The 15,887-nt window shown below is 34.2% G+C and overlaps 7 protein-coding genes across 7 annotated transcripts; 3 read left to right on the forward strand and 4 right to left on the reverse strand.

The window, feature by feature from the left end:
• Positions 1 to 252: 252 nt before the first annotated feature.
• Positions 253 to 1,701, forward strand: ASCRUDRAFT_72810 (uncharacterized protein; the record flags this gene model as incomplete). The annotated part of the gene is made up of 1 exon (XM_020192114.1): positions 253 to 1,701. One exon carries the CDS (start codon positions 253 to 255, stop codon positions 1,699 to 1,701), a length of 1,449 nt encoding a protein of 482 aa, XP_020044472.1.
• Positions 1,702 to 2,115: 414 nt separating this feature from the next.
• On the forward strand, positions 2,116 to 3,909 carry ASCRUDRAFT_39752 (auxin efflux carrier; the record flags this gene model as incomplete). Its single annotated transcript, XM_020190955.1, has 2 exons — positions 2,116 to 2,901; positions 3,127 to 3,909. The coding sequence occupies 2 exons, from the start codon at positions 2,116 to 2,118 to the stop codon at positions 3,907 to 3,909; spliced, it is 1,569 nt and encodes a 522-aa protein (XP_020044473.1).
• A 654-nt stretch (positions 3,910 to 4,563) lies between these two features.
• On the reverse strand, positions 4,564 to 5,592 carry ASCRUDRAFT_82967 (uncharacterized protein; the record flags this gene model as incomplete). Its single annotated transcript, XM_020194799.1, has 1 exon — positions 4,564 to 5,592. One exon carries the CDS (start codon positions 5,590 to 5,592, stop codon positions 4,564 to 4,566), a length of 1,029 nt encoding a protein of 342 aa, XP_020044474.1.
• A 932-nt stretch (positions 5,593 to 6,524) lies between these two features.
• Positions 6,525 to 6,779, forward strand: ASCRUDRAFT_82968 (uncharacterized protein; the record flags this gene model as incomplete). Its single annotated transcript, XM_020194800.1, has 1 exon — positions 6,525 to 6,779. One exon carries the CDS (start codon positions 6,525 to 6,527, stop codon positions 6,777 to 6,779), a length of 255 nt encoding a protein of 84 aa, XP_020044475.1.
• A 1,433-nt stretch (positions 6,780 to 8,212) lies between these two features.
• Positions 8,213 to 9,430, reverse strand: ASCRUDRAFT_39781 (2,3-butanediol dehydrogenase; the record flags this gene model as incomplete). Its single annotated transcript, XM_020190961.1, has 1 exon — positions 8,213 to 9,430. One exon carries the CDS (start codon positions 9,428 to 9,430, stop codon positions 8,213 to 8,215), a length of 1,218 nt encoding a protein of 405 aa, XP_020044476.1.
• Positions 9,431 to 10,375: 945 nt separating this feature from the next.
• RPO41 (DNA-directed RNA polymerase) lies at positions 10,376 to 14,696 on the reverse strand (the record flags this gene model as incomplete). The annotated part of the gene is made up of 2 exons (XM_020191310.1): positions 10,376 to 10,663; positions 10,874 to 14,696. 2 exons carry the CDS (start codon positions 14,694 to 14,696, stop codon positions 10,503 to 10,505), a joined length of 3,984 nt encoding a protein of 1,327 aa, XP_020044477.1. The 3' UTR covers positions 10,376 to 10,502.
• Positions 14,697 to 15,015: 319 nt separating this feature from the next.
• On the reverse strand, positions 15,016 to 15,765 carry CCS1 (copper chaperone CCS1; the record flags this gene model as incomplete). The annotated part of the gene is made up of 1 exon (XM_020190958.1): positions 15,016 to 15,765. One exon carries the CDS (start codon positions 15,763 to 15,765, stop codon positions 15,016 to 15,018), a length of 750 nt encoding a protein of 249 aa, XP_020044478.1.
• Between the last annotated feature and the right edge of the window lie 122 nt (positions 15,766 to 15,887).

The following is a 15,887-nucleotide window of genomic DNA, read 5'->3' on the forward strand; positions in this document are numbered from 1 at the left end:
GAGCCCCCAGCGAATCACAGCGTGGACGATGTTCTGCGCTTGCATCAAACCGGCAGACTGCTCCCGCTAAAACGGGGAAAAAGAGAAATCCGAATCTGTCCATAGGCCTGGGCAGATCAAAAGGAACGCGGCTGAGACCAGCACTGCGGTAGTCATGTGAACTATTTCTAACGGTGGATCAGGAACAGAGGAAGAAACAAAGCAGAGAAAGCAGCAGTAGCAGCAGCAGAAATAGCAGAGAAGTACCGGCAAATGGTCACAGAGGCAGCAGAAGCAAGCGCTGGCCACGAAACTGTGCCGGTGAGTCAGTTGCTGGTTCCCACGTCCTCCAGGAGAGCCTCCAGGGAGAGTCTTCAGGAGGACTACGACACTGGGTATCTAGAGGACTATATTGAGAACTCTGACGATGAGGACAACGAAAGAGCTCATTCCAACGATAATGGTTCTGGCGACGATGAGTCTGAAGATGATTTTGGATCCTTTTCTGACGCATCCTTTGATGATTTTCAACAGGTCGGTTCAGCCCACGTATCTAATCATATCCATGTCAATGAAAAAAGTGAAACATTCACCCAAAATGATAGAGATATAAACAATAATTTGATTGAGAATGATAATGATAATGAAAAAGATAATGACAATGATAATGACAATGATAATGACAATGATAATGAATACAAAATTCAGGATCACAAACTCAAAACTGTGCCAAAAAATAATTACATCAGCATTGAGACAAATCTATTCAACAATACTAATTCCAAGGAATTTAATACCAAAATATCTTCATTATTTGATAACATAATATCAATTCCAAATTCAATTAACAAAAACAATGATAAAAATAATTCTAATTGTAACTCTAATATTTATGAGGAAAATCTAATCTTATCTGAAAGATCAAAAAATTTATTTGACCAGTTAATCCTATCTCCCAAGTTATCTCCAATCAATTGGACAAAGTCTTCAATAAGGAAAAATGTTTTAATAACCTTGGGTGTTCCAATCGATCTTGATGAAATATTGCCCTCAACAAAACAATCGCAATCTTCTCTCTCCAATAATAATAATAATCTTAGCAATAACATACAGAGCACAAATAAAAATTTAATCAATTCAAATACCCCCTCTCCTCTTTCCTCTATATCTTCTCCAATAACCCATATAAAATCTTCTTCAATATCTTCATTAGCTAGTATAAGGACCAATACCTCTTTAAACTCTTTTATCAATTCTGATAATTCGAACCAATTTGGCTTAGATGAATCTTTAATTAAAAAATTAAACATCAAAAGTTTAGATCAGCTAAATATTACCAAAAATGATCAAACCAACATAATCAATTCAACTTCATTGGATTTACAAAACATTTCAAAGCTAATTCAACCAAAGGTTTATTACAAAAACATTATAAATAATCCTCAAAAACTATCTCATTCGATATCAGTCTTAAATGAAAATATTGAAAAATCAGAAAAAATCCTATCGGTTTGGTTAAATGAATTGGATCGTTTGAAAAAGGATAAACAAACATTTGAAGAAGTCGTAGAAAATTTAGTAGGCAACGCCCAAAAACTAAGAAGAGAAGAACAGTTAAAAGAATTGAATAATAAAAACAATAAAAGCAAAAATATTAAAAATATAAAAAGAACAAATACTTTAAATAATACAAGATTCAGTTTATTTTGGAATAAAAAGTAATTATCACCTATTCTTCTTCAAGTAATCATTTATTTTCTTTAAAATACTTCAAACAATAATATAATAGCTCTTTATTCTCTTGTTCTCTCTTTTCTTTTTTTTTTTTTCTTTTTTCTTTTTTTTTTCTTTCTTTTTTTTCAAAATCTTCACTTCTCCAATTAATAGAATATTAATAGATTTTATAATTAATTGATATCTTGATGACTTTCTATTTTATCCCCAATTTATTTCAAGTACAATAGCATACTACTATAGTGGTGATAATTTCTTTTGTGCTGCTTTTTTCATTAAAATGAAATACTCTTCTGTTCTAGACCACAATCAGAAGCTCATCATCAAAATAACCACCTCATCCAGATAAAAGAAGTGATAACCATCAAAAAGACTATTTTTATTAATCGTTTTAAATGAAAAATGCCTGAATCCATAGCAGTTGGGGATCTCATTTGGTGTGCAGTTAAACCGATTATTAAAATCATAGTTATAATGGGAATTGGTTTTTTATTATCAAAAAAAAACATTCTAACTGTTGAAACATCAAGAAACTTAACTGATATAATTTTAATCTTATATTTGCCTTGTTTAATCTTTGATAAAATTGTCACATATATCTCAATATCAGATTTAAAATCAATTGGTGTTATTTGTTTATCGGCGCTATTTATCTACTTGACTGGGTTATTCATGGGGATTTTGACATTAATCTTGACTCCTGTTCCTAAACAATGGTATGGAGGTTTATTTGCTGCTGCTATTTTCCCCAATATAGCTGATTTGCCAATTGCTTATCTCCAGACTTTAGGTGCTGGATTGATCTTTACTGAAGAAGAAGCAAATAAAGGTATAGCCCATGTTTGCATCTTTTTGGCGACTTTAATATTTGTGTTTTTTAATTTTGGTGGATTTCGATTGATTGAATTCGATTTCAGAGAGAAAAACAGCGATGATAAAGAAAAAAGCGATGATAAAGAAAAAAGCAAAGATAAGGAGGGAAAAGACAAGAAATTGAAGGATACAGATATAGAAAACTCGAGTTTTAATATTTTTAATAAAATTTCTTTAATAGCTGCATCAAAAAGCCAGTCAAATACACTTACCGATGAAAATGAAAATGAAGATAAAAATGAAAATGAAGATAAAAATGAAAATGATGAAACTCATTCATCATCAAATGAACTAAAAACCCTGAAAATTAAATCAGTCAAAAAATTTATTAATAAAAATATAAATTATTTGAGAAAAAGAAATTTGAATCAAAATGTAAATAAAAATGGAAATGGAAATGGAAATGAAAATGAAAATGAAAATGAAAATGAAAATGAAAATGATAATGATAATGATAATGATAATGAAAATTTAAATAAAGATATAAATGCAAGTATAAATATAAATTTATCAAGAAATTTAAAATCAAACATGTTGGAGATGAGAGAATTACCATCCCAAACACTTGAAGACGTTATTGAAGAGTATAATAGACCAACAAAGTATAGACTAAAACCTGAAATGGGACCTGAAAATAATTTAAAATTAATTATGACCACAGATGTGGGAATTTCTAATGAGAATATCAGATCAGCAGGATCAAGTAATAAGATTGTTAAGAAATACAAACTTGGGTGGTTGGTATTTTTATTTCAAAATTTTTTAAGACCTAGTTCATTTTCTTTATTGGTGTCTTTAACAATAGCATTAGTTCCATGGTTAAAGGCATTGTTTGTTCATACAGAACAAGTGTCTGTGGATGTGATTAAAGACGCGCCAGATGAATTACCACCATTAAATTTTGTGATTGATATTTGTTCATATATTGGACAAGTGACAGTTCCCTTTGGAGTAATATTGTTGGGAGCTATAATTGGAAGATTTGAGATTCAGAAGATTAAAAAACGATATTTGATCTGTTTAATTTTTTTGGCTTTGTTGAAATTATGTATAATGCCAATAATTGGTATATTTTGGAGTAATAAGATGAGAAAGATTGGATGGATAGACGATGATATGAATTATTTTGTTGTATTTATTATTTTTTGTTTGCCATCGTTGAGCAGTCAAGTTTATTTTACAGCGTCGTTTAGCCCGGTAGATGGAGATGAGAGGATTCAGTTGGATTGTGTGAGTATGTTTTTCTTAATACAGTATGTGGTGTTGATGATTAGTTTGCCCATTGCAGTGACATATGTTTTTAAGAGGGAGATGGAGATTTAAATAGTACCAGCAGCAGTAGGAACTTGATGGTAGGAAAATACAAAACAAAAGTGTGTAAGATAGCGAGAAATGGGTTAGTATTCTAGTGCTAGAAAGTGTGTTTTTATCGATAGAAGGAACTTTAGTATCAAGAGAGTGATTAGGGTGATTTGAAGAGCAAAGAAAAAATCCAATAAATAAAAGGAGATCATTGTGGTAGTATAGGGATAAGGTATTGTGAGAAAGTTGATATGATAAGTGAGGAGTGGGGATTTAGAATTAGGATTAGAATTAAGGGATAAGAAGGAAAAAGGGAGGTGTGAACATTATATTAGAGGGTATTTTTGAATATGTTATAATAAGATATATATTATATATTATATAAGAAGATTCGTGAGAGGTAAAAGAAGAAGAAAGAGTGTATGGAAATTACTGATTAGCGGTAGTATTTAAGGAGAGAATTGAAAAGAGGAATATCGAAAGAAGAGAGCATAAAAAGGAAAATCGTTAAAGAGCGTAAGAGAGCGTAAAAGAATTAAACCAAAAAGATTAAGGAATAAGATCGTATATAAAGAAGGATACGAAAGAAATAAACTGTTATAATACAAAGGGTAAAGGAAAAAAAAGAGAAAGAGAAAAAGAGAAAGAGAGAGAAGGAAGGAATGTGAGGTTTGATTAGACAGTGATTATTAGATTATTTATTGATTTCCTTTGCTTTTTGAATTTCAATAGGATGATGATTTTTGAAAAAATCTTTTTTATAGAGAGTCTTCTCTTTGGGAGATGGTTAGCTTGAGGATTTTGCACAATGTAGTTGAAGTATTGTTGTTTATGTAAATTCTGCATATATTCTTTTGTAAAGATTAAATCAATATTTGTAGAGAGAGATTTATCATCAGCTTTATCAGCTTTATCAGCGCTATCAGCGCTATCAGCGCTATCAGTGTTATTGGTGTTATCAGTGTTATCAATGCTATCAGTGTTTTTACTGGTAATTTTGTTGATGCTAATCATACTTTTTTCACGAAATTGAGATATAATTTCAAAGATATTTTGTCTTTGAGTGAGAACGCTCATAATCTCATCGAATTCGTCGTCAGTGTAAGAGCCTTTTGAAGCGATAGAAGAAGCAGATGAAGCAGAGGTGACAGTTGTTTCGGATGCTATGGAGTTTGATTCATGTAAGGAATGAGAGTTGATAGTGGATTGGTCATCAGAGTCTGACTCAGAGTCTGCATCAGAATCAGTATCCGAATCATCATTATCATCATCGTCATCGTCATCATCACCATCTTCATTATCAGTTTCGATGATAGTATAGGAATCGGTGTTGTAGTTGGCGTCAATTTGAATTTGAACTTCGTCCTCGTCCTCGTCCTCGTCTTCTAGACTAGACTCGTTTCCATCATTGAGGAATAGTTGATCATTGAAGAGCTGGACAGTGTTCAAGCTCAATTGAAGGCAGCTTCTTTGGGAAGATTGATCAAAACACAAGTTATGGAGGTTGCTACCGGATTGGTAGAATTGATTTTTATCTTTGGAAACAGTGGAAGCAGTGGAAGCAGTGGAATTTGATCGCGAGTGCAAATTGTGTTCTGTAGTTGAATCAGCGGTTAAAAAGAGAGATATACTGCTGACGTCGTCGAACGAATAATTGTCAAAATTGATGGAGTACTTTTTGTCAGCTTTTGATGGAGAGGCCATTTTTTCTCTGATTGATTAATTGATTGATTGATTGTTTGTTTATGTTTATGTTTATTTTTATGTTTGTTTATGTTTAGAGAAGAGTGGGAAACGCCTTCAATCGAATGGCCAGAATATAGGAGAGATGGCAATTGGAATTGTAATTGTAATTGGTAGACAAAAAATAGAAGTGAAATGAGAGAAGTGAAATAGAACAAAAAAATGAAAATGAAATAAATGAAATAAAACAAGAAACGAGAAGAGGGCATAATATATATGAGTAAGGCAGAGAAGCACCAGCCCAAACGAGTAAGCTTTGCTGAGTAGATTCTGTTGATTATCTGATTACGATTCCATATCATTGTTGAACAAAAGCCCAATGTTTCTTAGTGTTTCAATGTTTCTCAATTTGATCCACTGCTATTCGAATCCATTCAAAGAAACCGTAGAAAAAGGCGAAAAAAAGGTGTGAAAAAGGTTGGAAAAGTGAAAATCCTCTCCAAAATCCAGTCAAAATCCAGTCAAATGCTCTCTTACGAAAACCCTCCTGTGCGTTCTGTCTACGCACCGTCCGTATGGCCGCAGCCGCATGCAGTAGCCCGCCTGCAAGAGCCCACTGACGGAGGGGTTTGCGCTTTGCTTGTTGCGCATAACGGTGGCTTAGCCCGCTGCTTCGGGGGCGCTCAACACCGTTTCAAACCCAAAGCGCTGGTGCAGCGCAACGTCTTAGCTCAGAACAACAGAACAAAGCATTCGAAACCAGAACAAGCTCACGAAGCTCTTAAAGACTCCCAAAGAGTGGAAGAAAGAGCATGAGAAGAGTCTTCCGGAAAAGTGTTTTGGAGAGTGCTTTGAAGAGCTCTTTAGAGAACCACATAGAGCAGACAAAGTAGAACAAGCAGGCACAACCAGCAGGGCAGCTGTGAGCTGTGCTTGCAACAGCTAATGTGGCAATGAAACCTTTGCCTCTGGAAAGCCTCCAGCAGCTGCTCCGGAGCCATTTGTCGCTGATACAAATGCTGCAGCAATTGCCATCAACCATCTGTTCATTGCCTTCAATTATCTGCCTACTGCCTACAAATTGCCCTTTAACCATCTGCAATGGCTCTGGAAAACCTCAATCTAACAAAAAGATGTTTCACTTCAAGACATTAATGAATTTCAAATACTCAATCAACCACATTACCAGATCTCATGGTATTAATTGAAATTACGATCAATTTGCACTGTATTTCATTTGGTACTAATTATAATATTGCTATCAGTGTTATTATTACCAATTGCTCTTTCTTTCTCTAACGTTTTTGCACAATATTTCCTAGCCATCGTAAACAATTGCAAATTGTGGTCCATAAGTATGCGAATTACCAATTTCATATCCCAAATTACCAATTCCAAGTTAATTTTCTTCAATTTAGGATCTTCATTGATTGGCAATTGATCTCTATTGCTCTTTTTATTCTATCCACTTAACTTGCTCAAACAATTTGTCCTCGCTATTCAGATTTATTTACCATTCATCATTTATTTGTTTATTTATTTATTTATTTATTTGTTTGTTTGTTTATTTATTTATTGATCTATCTATCTATCTATCTACTACTAATTGGTGATTGTGATTTTATTTGAATGTAACTGCCTATTGTTTCTATTAATCCTATCAATCCTACCCAACATACACCCACTATTACCAGTTAATGTTCCGTTTCACTCTTAACCCTGCACTTTAATTTACCCTTTATTGTATTCTTACTCTGTTTCCCTTATTTTGTTCACAGCTTGATTTTTGATGTCTCATTTCCCATTTCTTATTTTTTCTTATTGTCCTTCTTACGGTTCCCTCTTCAACTTACTTTTTTTTTCTCTTTTTCAAATTCTTGTTTTTTCAATTAAGGTATTTTCCTATTTCAATTCACCAATATTCATTTCTCTGCTTTGTCCATTGTGATTACTTAATTTCATTCCATACACCATACACACCACTATCCAACTAACTATTGTAATCACATTAACTTGATCAATTTCATTGAATTCAACTGACTATCTGATTATCTCGTTTTGCTTCTATTTTCTATTGTTTTTTTTTTTATTATGTACAATCTATTACCTAACGAAAATCAATTTCAACAGTTTCAGACAATAACACACAACTTTAACGTCTAATTTTATTTTAACGGATAAACACAGCCTGCATTTGTCCGGATGTCCGTGCATATATCTATATCCATATTTACGGTCCATATCCATATCCACATTCACAATCCATGATCCATATTCCGGAATAATCCATCCATATACAGGATTATATAATCCACTTAAAAACATAATCTACTGCCGAGGAATAACTTTATATTAGGAAATATATTGTAACTATTATTATTATTATTATTATTATTATTATTATTATTATTATTATTATTATTATTTTTATTGGAAATTTATTAAAATCTATAAATTATAAACTATTAATCATACTTATAGCGATGATAATAATTTAATGCAATAATATAAGACAATAAGCTATACTAACAGACAAAAAAACAAATGAAAATGAAAATTAATGAAAACAAATGAAAAATAATCAAGAAATGAACTATATATTTAAAAAGAAAAGAAAAGAAAAGCTTTTTTTCTCAATGATTTATTGTTGTTCTTCGATATACCCTTCTTCGGTAATTTCGCCATTTTCAGTCATTGGTGATATTAAAATCTTAATATGAATATCTTTATTCTTAATCAAATCAATAAATCCACCTTCAACTCCATCTTCAATTGGCACTTTTTTAGTAATAAACTCTCTCAAATGTTCAATTGGCATCTTACCCTTGGCCATACAATCAATTATACCTTCGAAATCTTCAATTGTATAACACATTGACCCAGTAATTCTCTTTTCACCGCTAGTCATGGCCATTGGGTAAAAATCAATTGGTTTGTGAGGCCAAATGGCCAAGTTGACCAATGTTCCTCTTGGCTTCAATGCTGCCAATCCAGTATTGAATGTTATTGGCAATCCTGAACAGTCAAATGCATAGTCAAACCCAGATCCACCTGGTGATAGCTTTTTCAATTCTCTAATTGCTTCTTCATTGCTTCTGTAGTCCATTGGGTTGAATGGTGTAACGCCAAACTTTTCAGCTTGTTCTCTTCTAATCTTTGCAGGTTCGGAACAAACAACTTTGGATGCATCAAAGGCATTGGCTGCTAAAATACAGCCCAATCCGATTGCACCAGCACCGATGATTAAAGCACTTGAGCCCTCTTTGAAATCATTGACTCTAAAGGCATGGTAAGAAACAGACAATGGTTGGACTAAAGCAGCACAGTCCAATGGAACAAACGATGGAACTTTAACAATATGGTGGGCTGCAACAACAATATACTCGGCTAATCCACCATTGTGAACACCCAATCCAAATAATCCATTATCTTCACACAAGTTTGTTAATCCTAATCTGCAGGCTTCACATTCAGAAGTACCGGTTTTCAAAGCTCTTAAACTTGAGTCGGATTCAGGCCATCTTTTTTTATCTTTACAGTAATTAGTTGGTTCACAAACAACATTGTCACCAATGTTCAAGTCAGATCTAATTTTGGCGACGTCCGAACCAATTTCAACAATTTCACCACTTAATTCGTGGCCCATCGTTTGGGGTAACCTGATACCAGAGATTGGGTGTCCATGTGGTCCAACCTTGTCAAAGAAAACAGGTCCTTTGACGTATTCTAATAAATCAGTTCCACAGATACCACACCAGTGAACTTTAATCAAAACCTCTTCAGGATGAGTGATCTTGGGTCTTGGGATTTCATTAGAAAATTTTAATTCATCTTTACCGTAGTATAATAAACCTTTCATAGTTTCAGTCATTTTTATCAAATAAATTATTAGTTATTAATATTGAGTAATTATGTTGATAATTAAGTTATGAGTAAATGTAAATGTAAATGTAAATATGTTAATTGTTATCAATGATGATATAGTATAATATAATATAATGTAATGTAATATAAATAAGATCGAGATTAATAGAAGACAAAAAAAAAGCATAATGAGATGTATTTATATACATTTTAAACAACTGAAAGGTTGATAGGTTTTATTCAAGATGAAAAATATGGAACCATGCAAGGAATTATTGAAAGTTAAATTTAGCTTAACTTAGTTTAATTTAATGATAGCCAAAAAAATTTTCATCATATTCCAAGGTGATTATTAAAAAATTCCCTTAGCGAACTCTAATAATCTGCGTTTTTTTCTATCTTAGCAGCTTCTTATCTCTGAAAGAACAAAATAGAGGCTAATAAGCCTTTGCGACTGAGTGAATCGATTGTGTGATGAGTAACACAGCAACAAGTCAGCAGAGTGCTATCAACTGGTATACTCCTTGTCTTGTTCCCACTGTTCTAGTTGCTCTTACTAGCCCCTCGTGATAGTGTTGCTATCGCACACTAGTCCTTAATATAGACTATTATTTTTGCCTATCCCGCTATATACACTTATCCAGCCAAGCTGTGACAGTTATTGTTCTGTTTATGGCTCTGTTCCCTATTTGTGTGTTTGTGTCTCAAGGACCTGGTGACAGCTGTCGCCAACAGACAGCGGCCATCAGCCGATCCCCAGCGGGCTTTTCTACCGCATATTTGCGTCCACAGCGCCCGCCGCCGCCCCACGCAACGCACGCGACGCGTTCGAAAGCCGTCCCGCACCACTGGTCTTCCTCGGACCTGCCGCGCCGGCTCGGACTTGTCTCGTGCTGCATAGCCGCCGCGGCCGGCTGTGCGCGCAGCTACTTCGGGCCGTCAGCGGATGCGCCAAACACTGAGACTTCCGGTCTTGTTTCCATCCGACGGCTGGTGGTTGGTCGAAACGCTGGAAATCGTCAGCAGTGGTTTAAATATGTACAGAAAGAGCCTAGGCTCTGTGCCATCTAACTGAAAAAATATAAACTATCCTTCACTTCTCTCACGTCAAACTCTCCCTTGGGTGGCACGTCGGGCAATCTCAATGGCACCAAGATCTTCATCATTCCCTTATTGTTTGATGCTTCCGAAGGTTTTGAGATTTCCTCCTCGAGGTTTTGTACTTTTTCTAAATAATCCTTCAACTGAGTCTGAAGTCTTGCCTTCTCTGTTTCGTCTTGACAATTGAAGATCCTCTCTTTGGTTTTGATAACTGCTTTAGCATTGGCCTTCAATTGGTAGTTGAATTTCACACGTTTGTTCACAGCCGTGCTTTTCACTTTCTTACGTTCTTCATTATCCAATATCATTTGCTCGTAATCAAGTCCCTCCAACACACTGATGGTTGTCTCCATTTTCAATCCCTCGTTCACCTCATTGATATCTCTAGAGTTTAATAGTGCCCTTCTGCGTTTCTCTAACCGAATCTCATCAATCATTGATAATCTCTCCCCGTGTTTAGCAAGATATTCCTTTTTGAATTCTTTCACCAATATAGCCGCTTCAGAGTCATCGCAAATAGAAACCTGAAGCAAATAGCCTTGATATCTCTTTTCAAACTCATTCTTCAATCTTTGAACTAAATCAACTTGGTGTAATCCAATAAACTTGTCCCGGATGATCTCATTCATTCTATCAACATCGCCGGCATGGGTCCAATACGAATCATGAACCGCTGCAAATGTCAATTCTTTCCTACCACATTCAACTGCTGACAATAACATATGAGATGCATCTAATGAATGAATGAAATTTGGTGGGAACGCTGTATACTGCTTTCTTGCATTAACAACATTTAATTCAAATGGATCCGTAATAGAAATCGATTGTAAATTAGTTTTAATAACTGCTTTACCGTCTTCCCTATATGGTTGAACTATTGGTAATCCCAATGGCGATGTCCAAATGACTGATGTCATGCAAAGCAACTTTAATGTCTTAGGATCAACAATCTCTGTCTCTTTTAAATCAATTCGAACTGATGACCCAATTCTCTTTGCACATTCTCCTAACCAATCTTGAATTAAATGCGCACCTTGAAATAATTCTCGAACTGATGCAAAAACATGAACTGCAAGATATTTAGATAAGAAATATGCTGTATCCTTTCCAAATTCATCAGTAAGTTGCTTGGCAATTTGCTGTGTTGCACCCAAATATGTAACACCATAAACATTTGTCATAACTGTTTGTTTAATAACTTTTCTCTTGATAGAATGTTGCACAAGTGCTGCTTGTGATTTCCCATTCTTAACATCTTCATCCACTCTTGCTTGAACTAATCCTGCAACATATGAATAAACATCCATAGGTTTAACTGATGGTGAAAGATTAACCTGTCTGGCACCCTCTAAATCACCACCTAATGCTGCATAATGCTGTAACCCATTACATGTACCATCTTGATGAACTGGTTGATGAGAAATAAATTCTGTTGGATCTTTTAATTTTAATGCTTGTGAAAGCTCAAAAATGGTTGCAAGTGCTTGCCATGGCTTATCTGCTTTTTTCCACCATGCATCTGCTGCCTGAGGATTTTCTGCTGATTTGTGAATGTTTTCGTAATTATTTTCCGTAAATTTAACACGATCTTCAAGTGAAACTTTATCATGCCCAAAAAGATTAGATAAATGAATCTTTAACCATCTGAAACCTGATTCTCCTAGTTTTTTACCCTTCCAAAATAATAATAATCCCCTACTTAAATCATTACCTAAATGGTTGAAATTTGGTGATATTGGATAGGCTCGACCTCTAAAATCTAAATTATGTGGGAAGTAGAATTTTTCTCCAACAAATGCTCTAGCAATTTCCAACTTATAATTGGTATCACATCTTTGACTTCTATTAGCATAATATTCATACGATTTTTGCTTAGATATTGTTTGCCATTCAGTTTTTACACTTGGATCTTCACCTCTATCTGGTTTAGGAGGTAAAATCAACTCTTTTTCATGTTTTGGAATATCTAAAAACTCTTCTCCAGAATTCCATGCCTCTGTAACTAAATCCAATATCTTTTTATTAATGGTCCACGCAGTAACACCAAGAACGTTTAGTCCATCATAAACACCTTCTAAATCACCATTTTCCGAAGCTGCTTCAACATATGCTAATTGTTCAGGACAATCTTTAGATCTAATTAAATAATTCTTGGAATAATTGTAACCACCGGTTTTCCAATCATACCATTTAATTGGTTTAATTAACATAGGCAATGATTGAGGATTAACAGCTTTATTAAAACCTTCATCCGAAATCTTTTCAATAAATGATCTATGGAATTTCAAAACACCAATTTTATTACCTCCACTGAAAATAAAAGTATGAAACATTGCTGGTGATTCACCATGGACAACTTTTCCTGATATAGGATCCTTTCCTTCAACTTCAATTGTAGCCACACTCATTAAGGCAGTAACTAAAATAGATCCAATTTTAGCTTTAACATCATAACTCCATTCAGTAAATGAAGTAGTTTCCGAGGTGGATCTGAAATATTTTTTAGAATAACGAACAATTTTTTGAAATCTTTCAGAACTTTTACTTTTTGCTACATTTTTAAAAAAATTATTCTCGGATTTTAGTAATTGTTCAGATTGAAATTCACTTTCAATTGCCCTACCGATTGATATAACAGCTCTTGCAATTCTCATACCATCTTGAATTCCACCAGATGAATTCAATTTAATTAATTCCAAAATTGCAATCACTAACAATTTTTTAGCATCAATTAATAGAATATATGGAGCGTATTTTAGTCTATTCAAAACACTGGCGGTTCTTGGTGGTGTAGTTTCAGCTTCTTTAAGAACTTTTTTACATTCTTCGACTTCCTTTTCAACTAATGGTAGGGCATCATTATACCATTTCCATAATCTTGCGTTTAAAGATTTTCTTATTGGAGTAATACCAAGTTTTTGCAAGTTAGCGTGATCATTTTTCCAACTCTCTATTGAAGCTTCAATAGATCTAGCTTCCAATTGTTTTTGTCTTTCTTCATTATAAACTTCTAAAGCTTCTTCGAATAAAGCTTGTTCTTTTGGATGATCGGCCAATCTTTGATAAATGCTGAAAAAATTTAAATCTTTATTTATATCGAGTCTATCCATTAAGATGTTTCTTTCGTTCAAGTTCTGAAGAAGAGAACTCAATTTGGATTCTAGTTGAGGATTTTGGGATGTTAAAGCTAATAAAGCATGACGAATACTTTTCATACCAAAGGTATCAACAGGATTTAACTCCTTTTGAACACCCTTTTCAATAGTCGGAGGCAAAATATCATTCTTCTTAAAGTAATCACTTTGACCAAGGGAATCGTAATATTCTTTGGTTTTATTCAATTGTTGATCAATTTTTTGTTCATTAGTGATTGGTTCAATTTGATCATTTAAGTCTTGTAGTTCATTTTTTAATAATTCTTTATAAATTTTTGGGATAGAACCTAATAATTCAGGATGTTGTTTAAGAATTATTTTAGTATTATCTAAACCGATACTGTCAATATTTCCAAAAATTGATCTGGGAGTTATTATTGGGTGCTTTAAATAGTTATCAAAAGGTAATTCGTGATCTACACAATATCTTAACATAATAGCATAAGTTTTACCATTTGGATTAACTTTGAAATTATCGAAAAAAGACTCAATAAACTCGGTAGCTTCATTTAAATTTTCCTTATGTAAAGAATTAATCCAGGTATCAAAGTAATTATTAACACAATTTATTAATTGATAAGGTGAAAGATCAGCATCGCACAAACTTTTTAAAATCTGATAGGATCTTGTAAAATCTTTTGTTATTAAACAAACTTCCAATAGAGACAAAGTACGACTCAATATTTTTTCATCTTTTAAATGTTCTTTTAAATTCTGAGAAGTAATATTTAAAACGTTTGGAACCTGGTTGTCGTCCAAGTAATTTTTTTGAGTATCAGTGGTTGAGCCAGGATTTTTAAAATCAACATTAACATCTTTCAAAAACTTATCTTCTATTGATTTTTTAATTTCGTTTTTTACTTCAGGAGTCTTTTCAAAACTAAAACCAACTAAATTTCGAACCACATTGTTAGTAGTATTAAAAGATGGATATAGTCTTGAAGTAGAGGATAAAAAGGAGGGATTTGTAGGCTTAAGGTTTGAGGATCTAATAATTCTAAGCATGGCGTTAACTAAACAGAAGATTGGCAATTATATACAAGTTAATTAACTATAAAACCAGCTAATCAATTGTTCAGTGGTACTGGCTCGAATTAGTATTTATTAAAATCTTGGTGGAAAAAAAAAGATATGAAAAACGAAATGAAATTTTTTTCCTACCGAACGCACGTGCACACATAGACCCAAAGCGTTAAACGCATCTCAAAAGTGCGGCGAAAAAAGAAACGCAGTTCGACCGTTTTCTCAGAAGCATAACAGCAGTGAAAGAAAAACTGGAAGAACAGGGAGAAGCACAGGGAGAAGCACAGGAAGCAGGATTGGGCTAGATCTTGAGGCCTTTGTGAATAGCATCCTTCCTTTCCTGCCAGACAGTCTTTCCAGTGCAGTTGCAGACCTGTTTATTGTTTTCCCAAACACCTGCGCTTCTGGCAATGACACCGTAGATAGTCTTATTGGAAAGGTCGACCTTGGAGGAGTCGTTGGTATCTTTGTCTGTGATCAAGATGCTTCTGCCAATCAAGTCCATGATGCCCACACCATGTATTTTGAAGTAGTCCTGGAACTCTTCAAAGTCGTTTTTGATTGAGATCGATGGCAACCTCTTGTATATTGCACCTGTTGATAGTGGACCGTTGGATATGTTGCCAGTGGCTCTGATGCTGGAGTAGTACGTTCCCCTAGGGAGTCTGCTCAAAGAAACATCCAATAACACAGAATCACTAGAGGTGGCTACCATTCTGATTAGTCCTTTGATCGAGTCTTTATCGTCAAGCTCATGCTCATGAGAAATTACAATCTGGTCATTGTTCTTGATGAACGATTCTAAAATACAAACAGCAGCAGAGTTGGGTTTTCCTGTTCCTCGAATAATGGCGTCTTTTCCTAGCTTTTGAATGGCCTTGATGATACTGGAAGGAGCTTCGGAGCCCACCACCGACACTAGTTGATTGGAAATATCAGTTGTAACCTCTGAGACCCCGGCCAAGACAGTCAATTCATTCTTCACAGATACACAGCACCTGTCGCAGTACAATGGAACAGCATAAACAGTCTCAAAATCCTCAGAAGCCATGTTATCTTTTCTTCCTTTAACCATTCAAAAATCATTTGCTTCCTCTGCTTCGACGCTTATTAATGTCATTTTTTGGAATAATTACATCACCTGATCCAATAACTTCCGGAGATCATGAAAAC

The sequence above is a fragment of the Ascoidea rubescens genome, assembly GCF_001661345.1.
Source record: "Ascoidea rubescens DSM 1968 unplaced genomic scaffold ASCRUscaffold_20, whole genome shotgun sequence".
Lineage (NCBI taxonomy): Eukaryota > Fungi > Ascomycota > Saccharomycetes > Ascoideales > Ascoideaceae > Ascoidea > Ascoidea rubescens.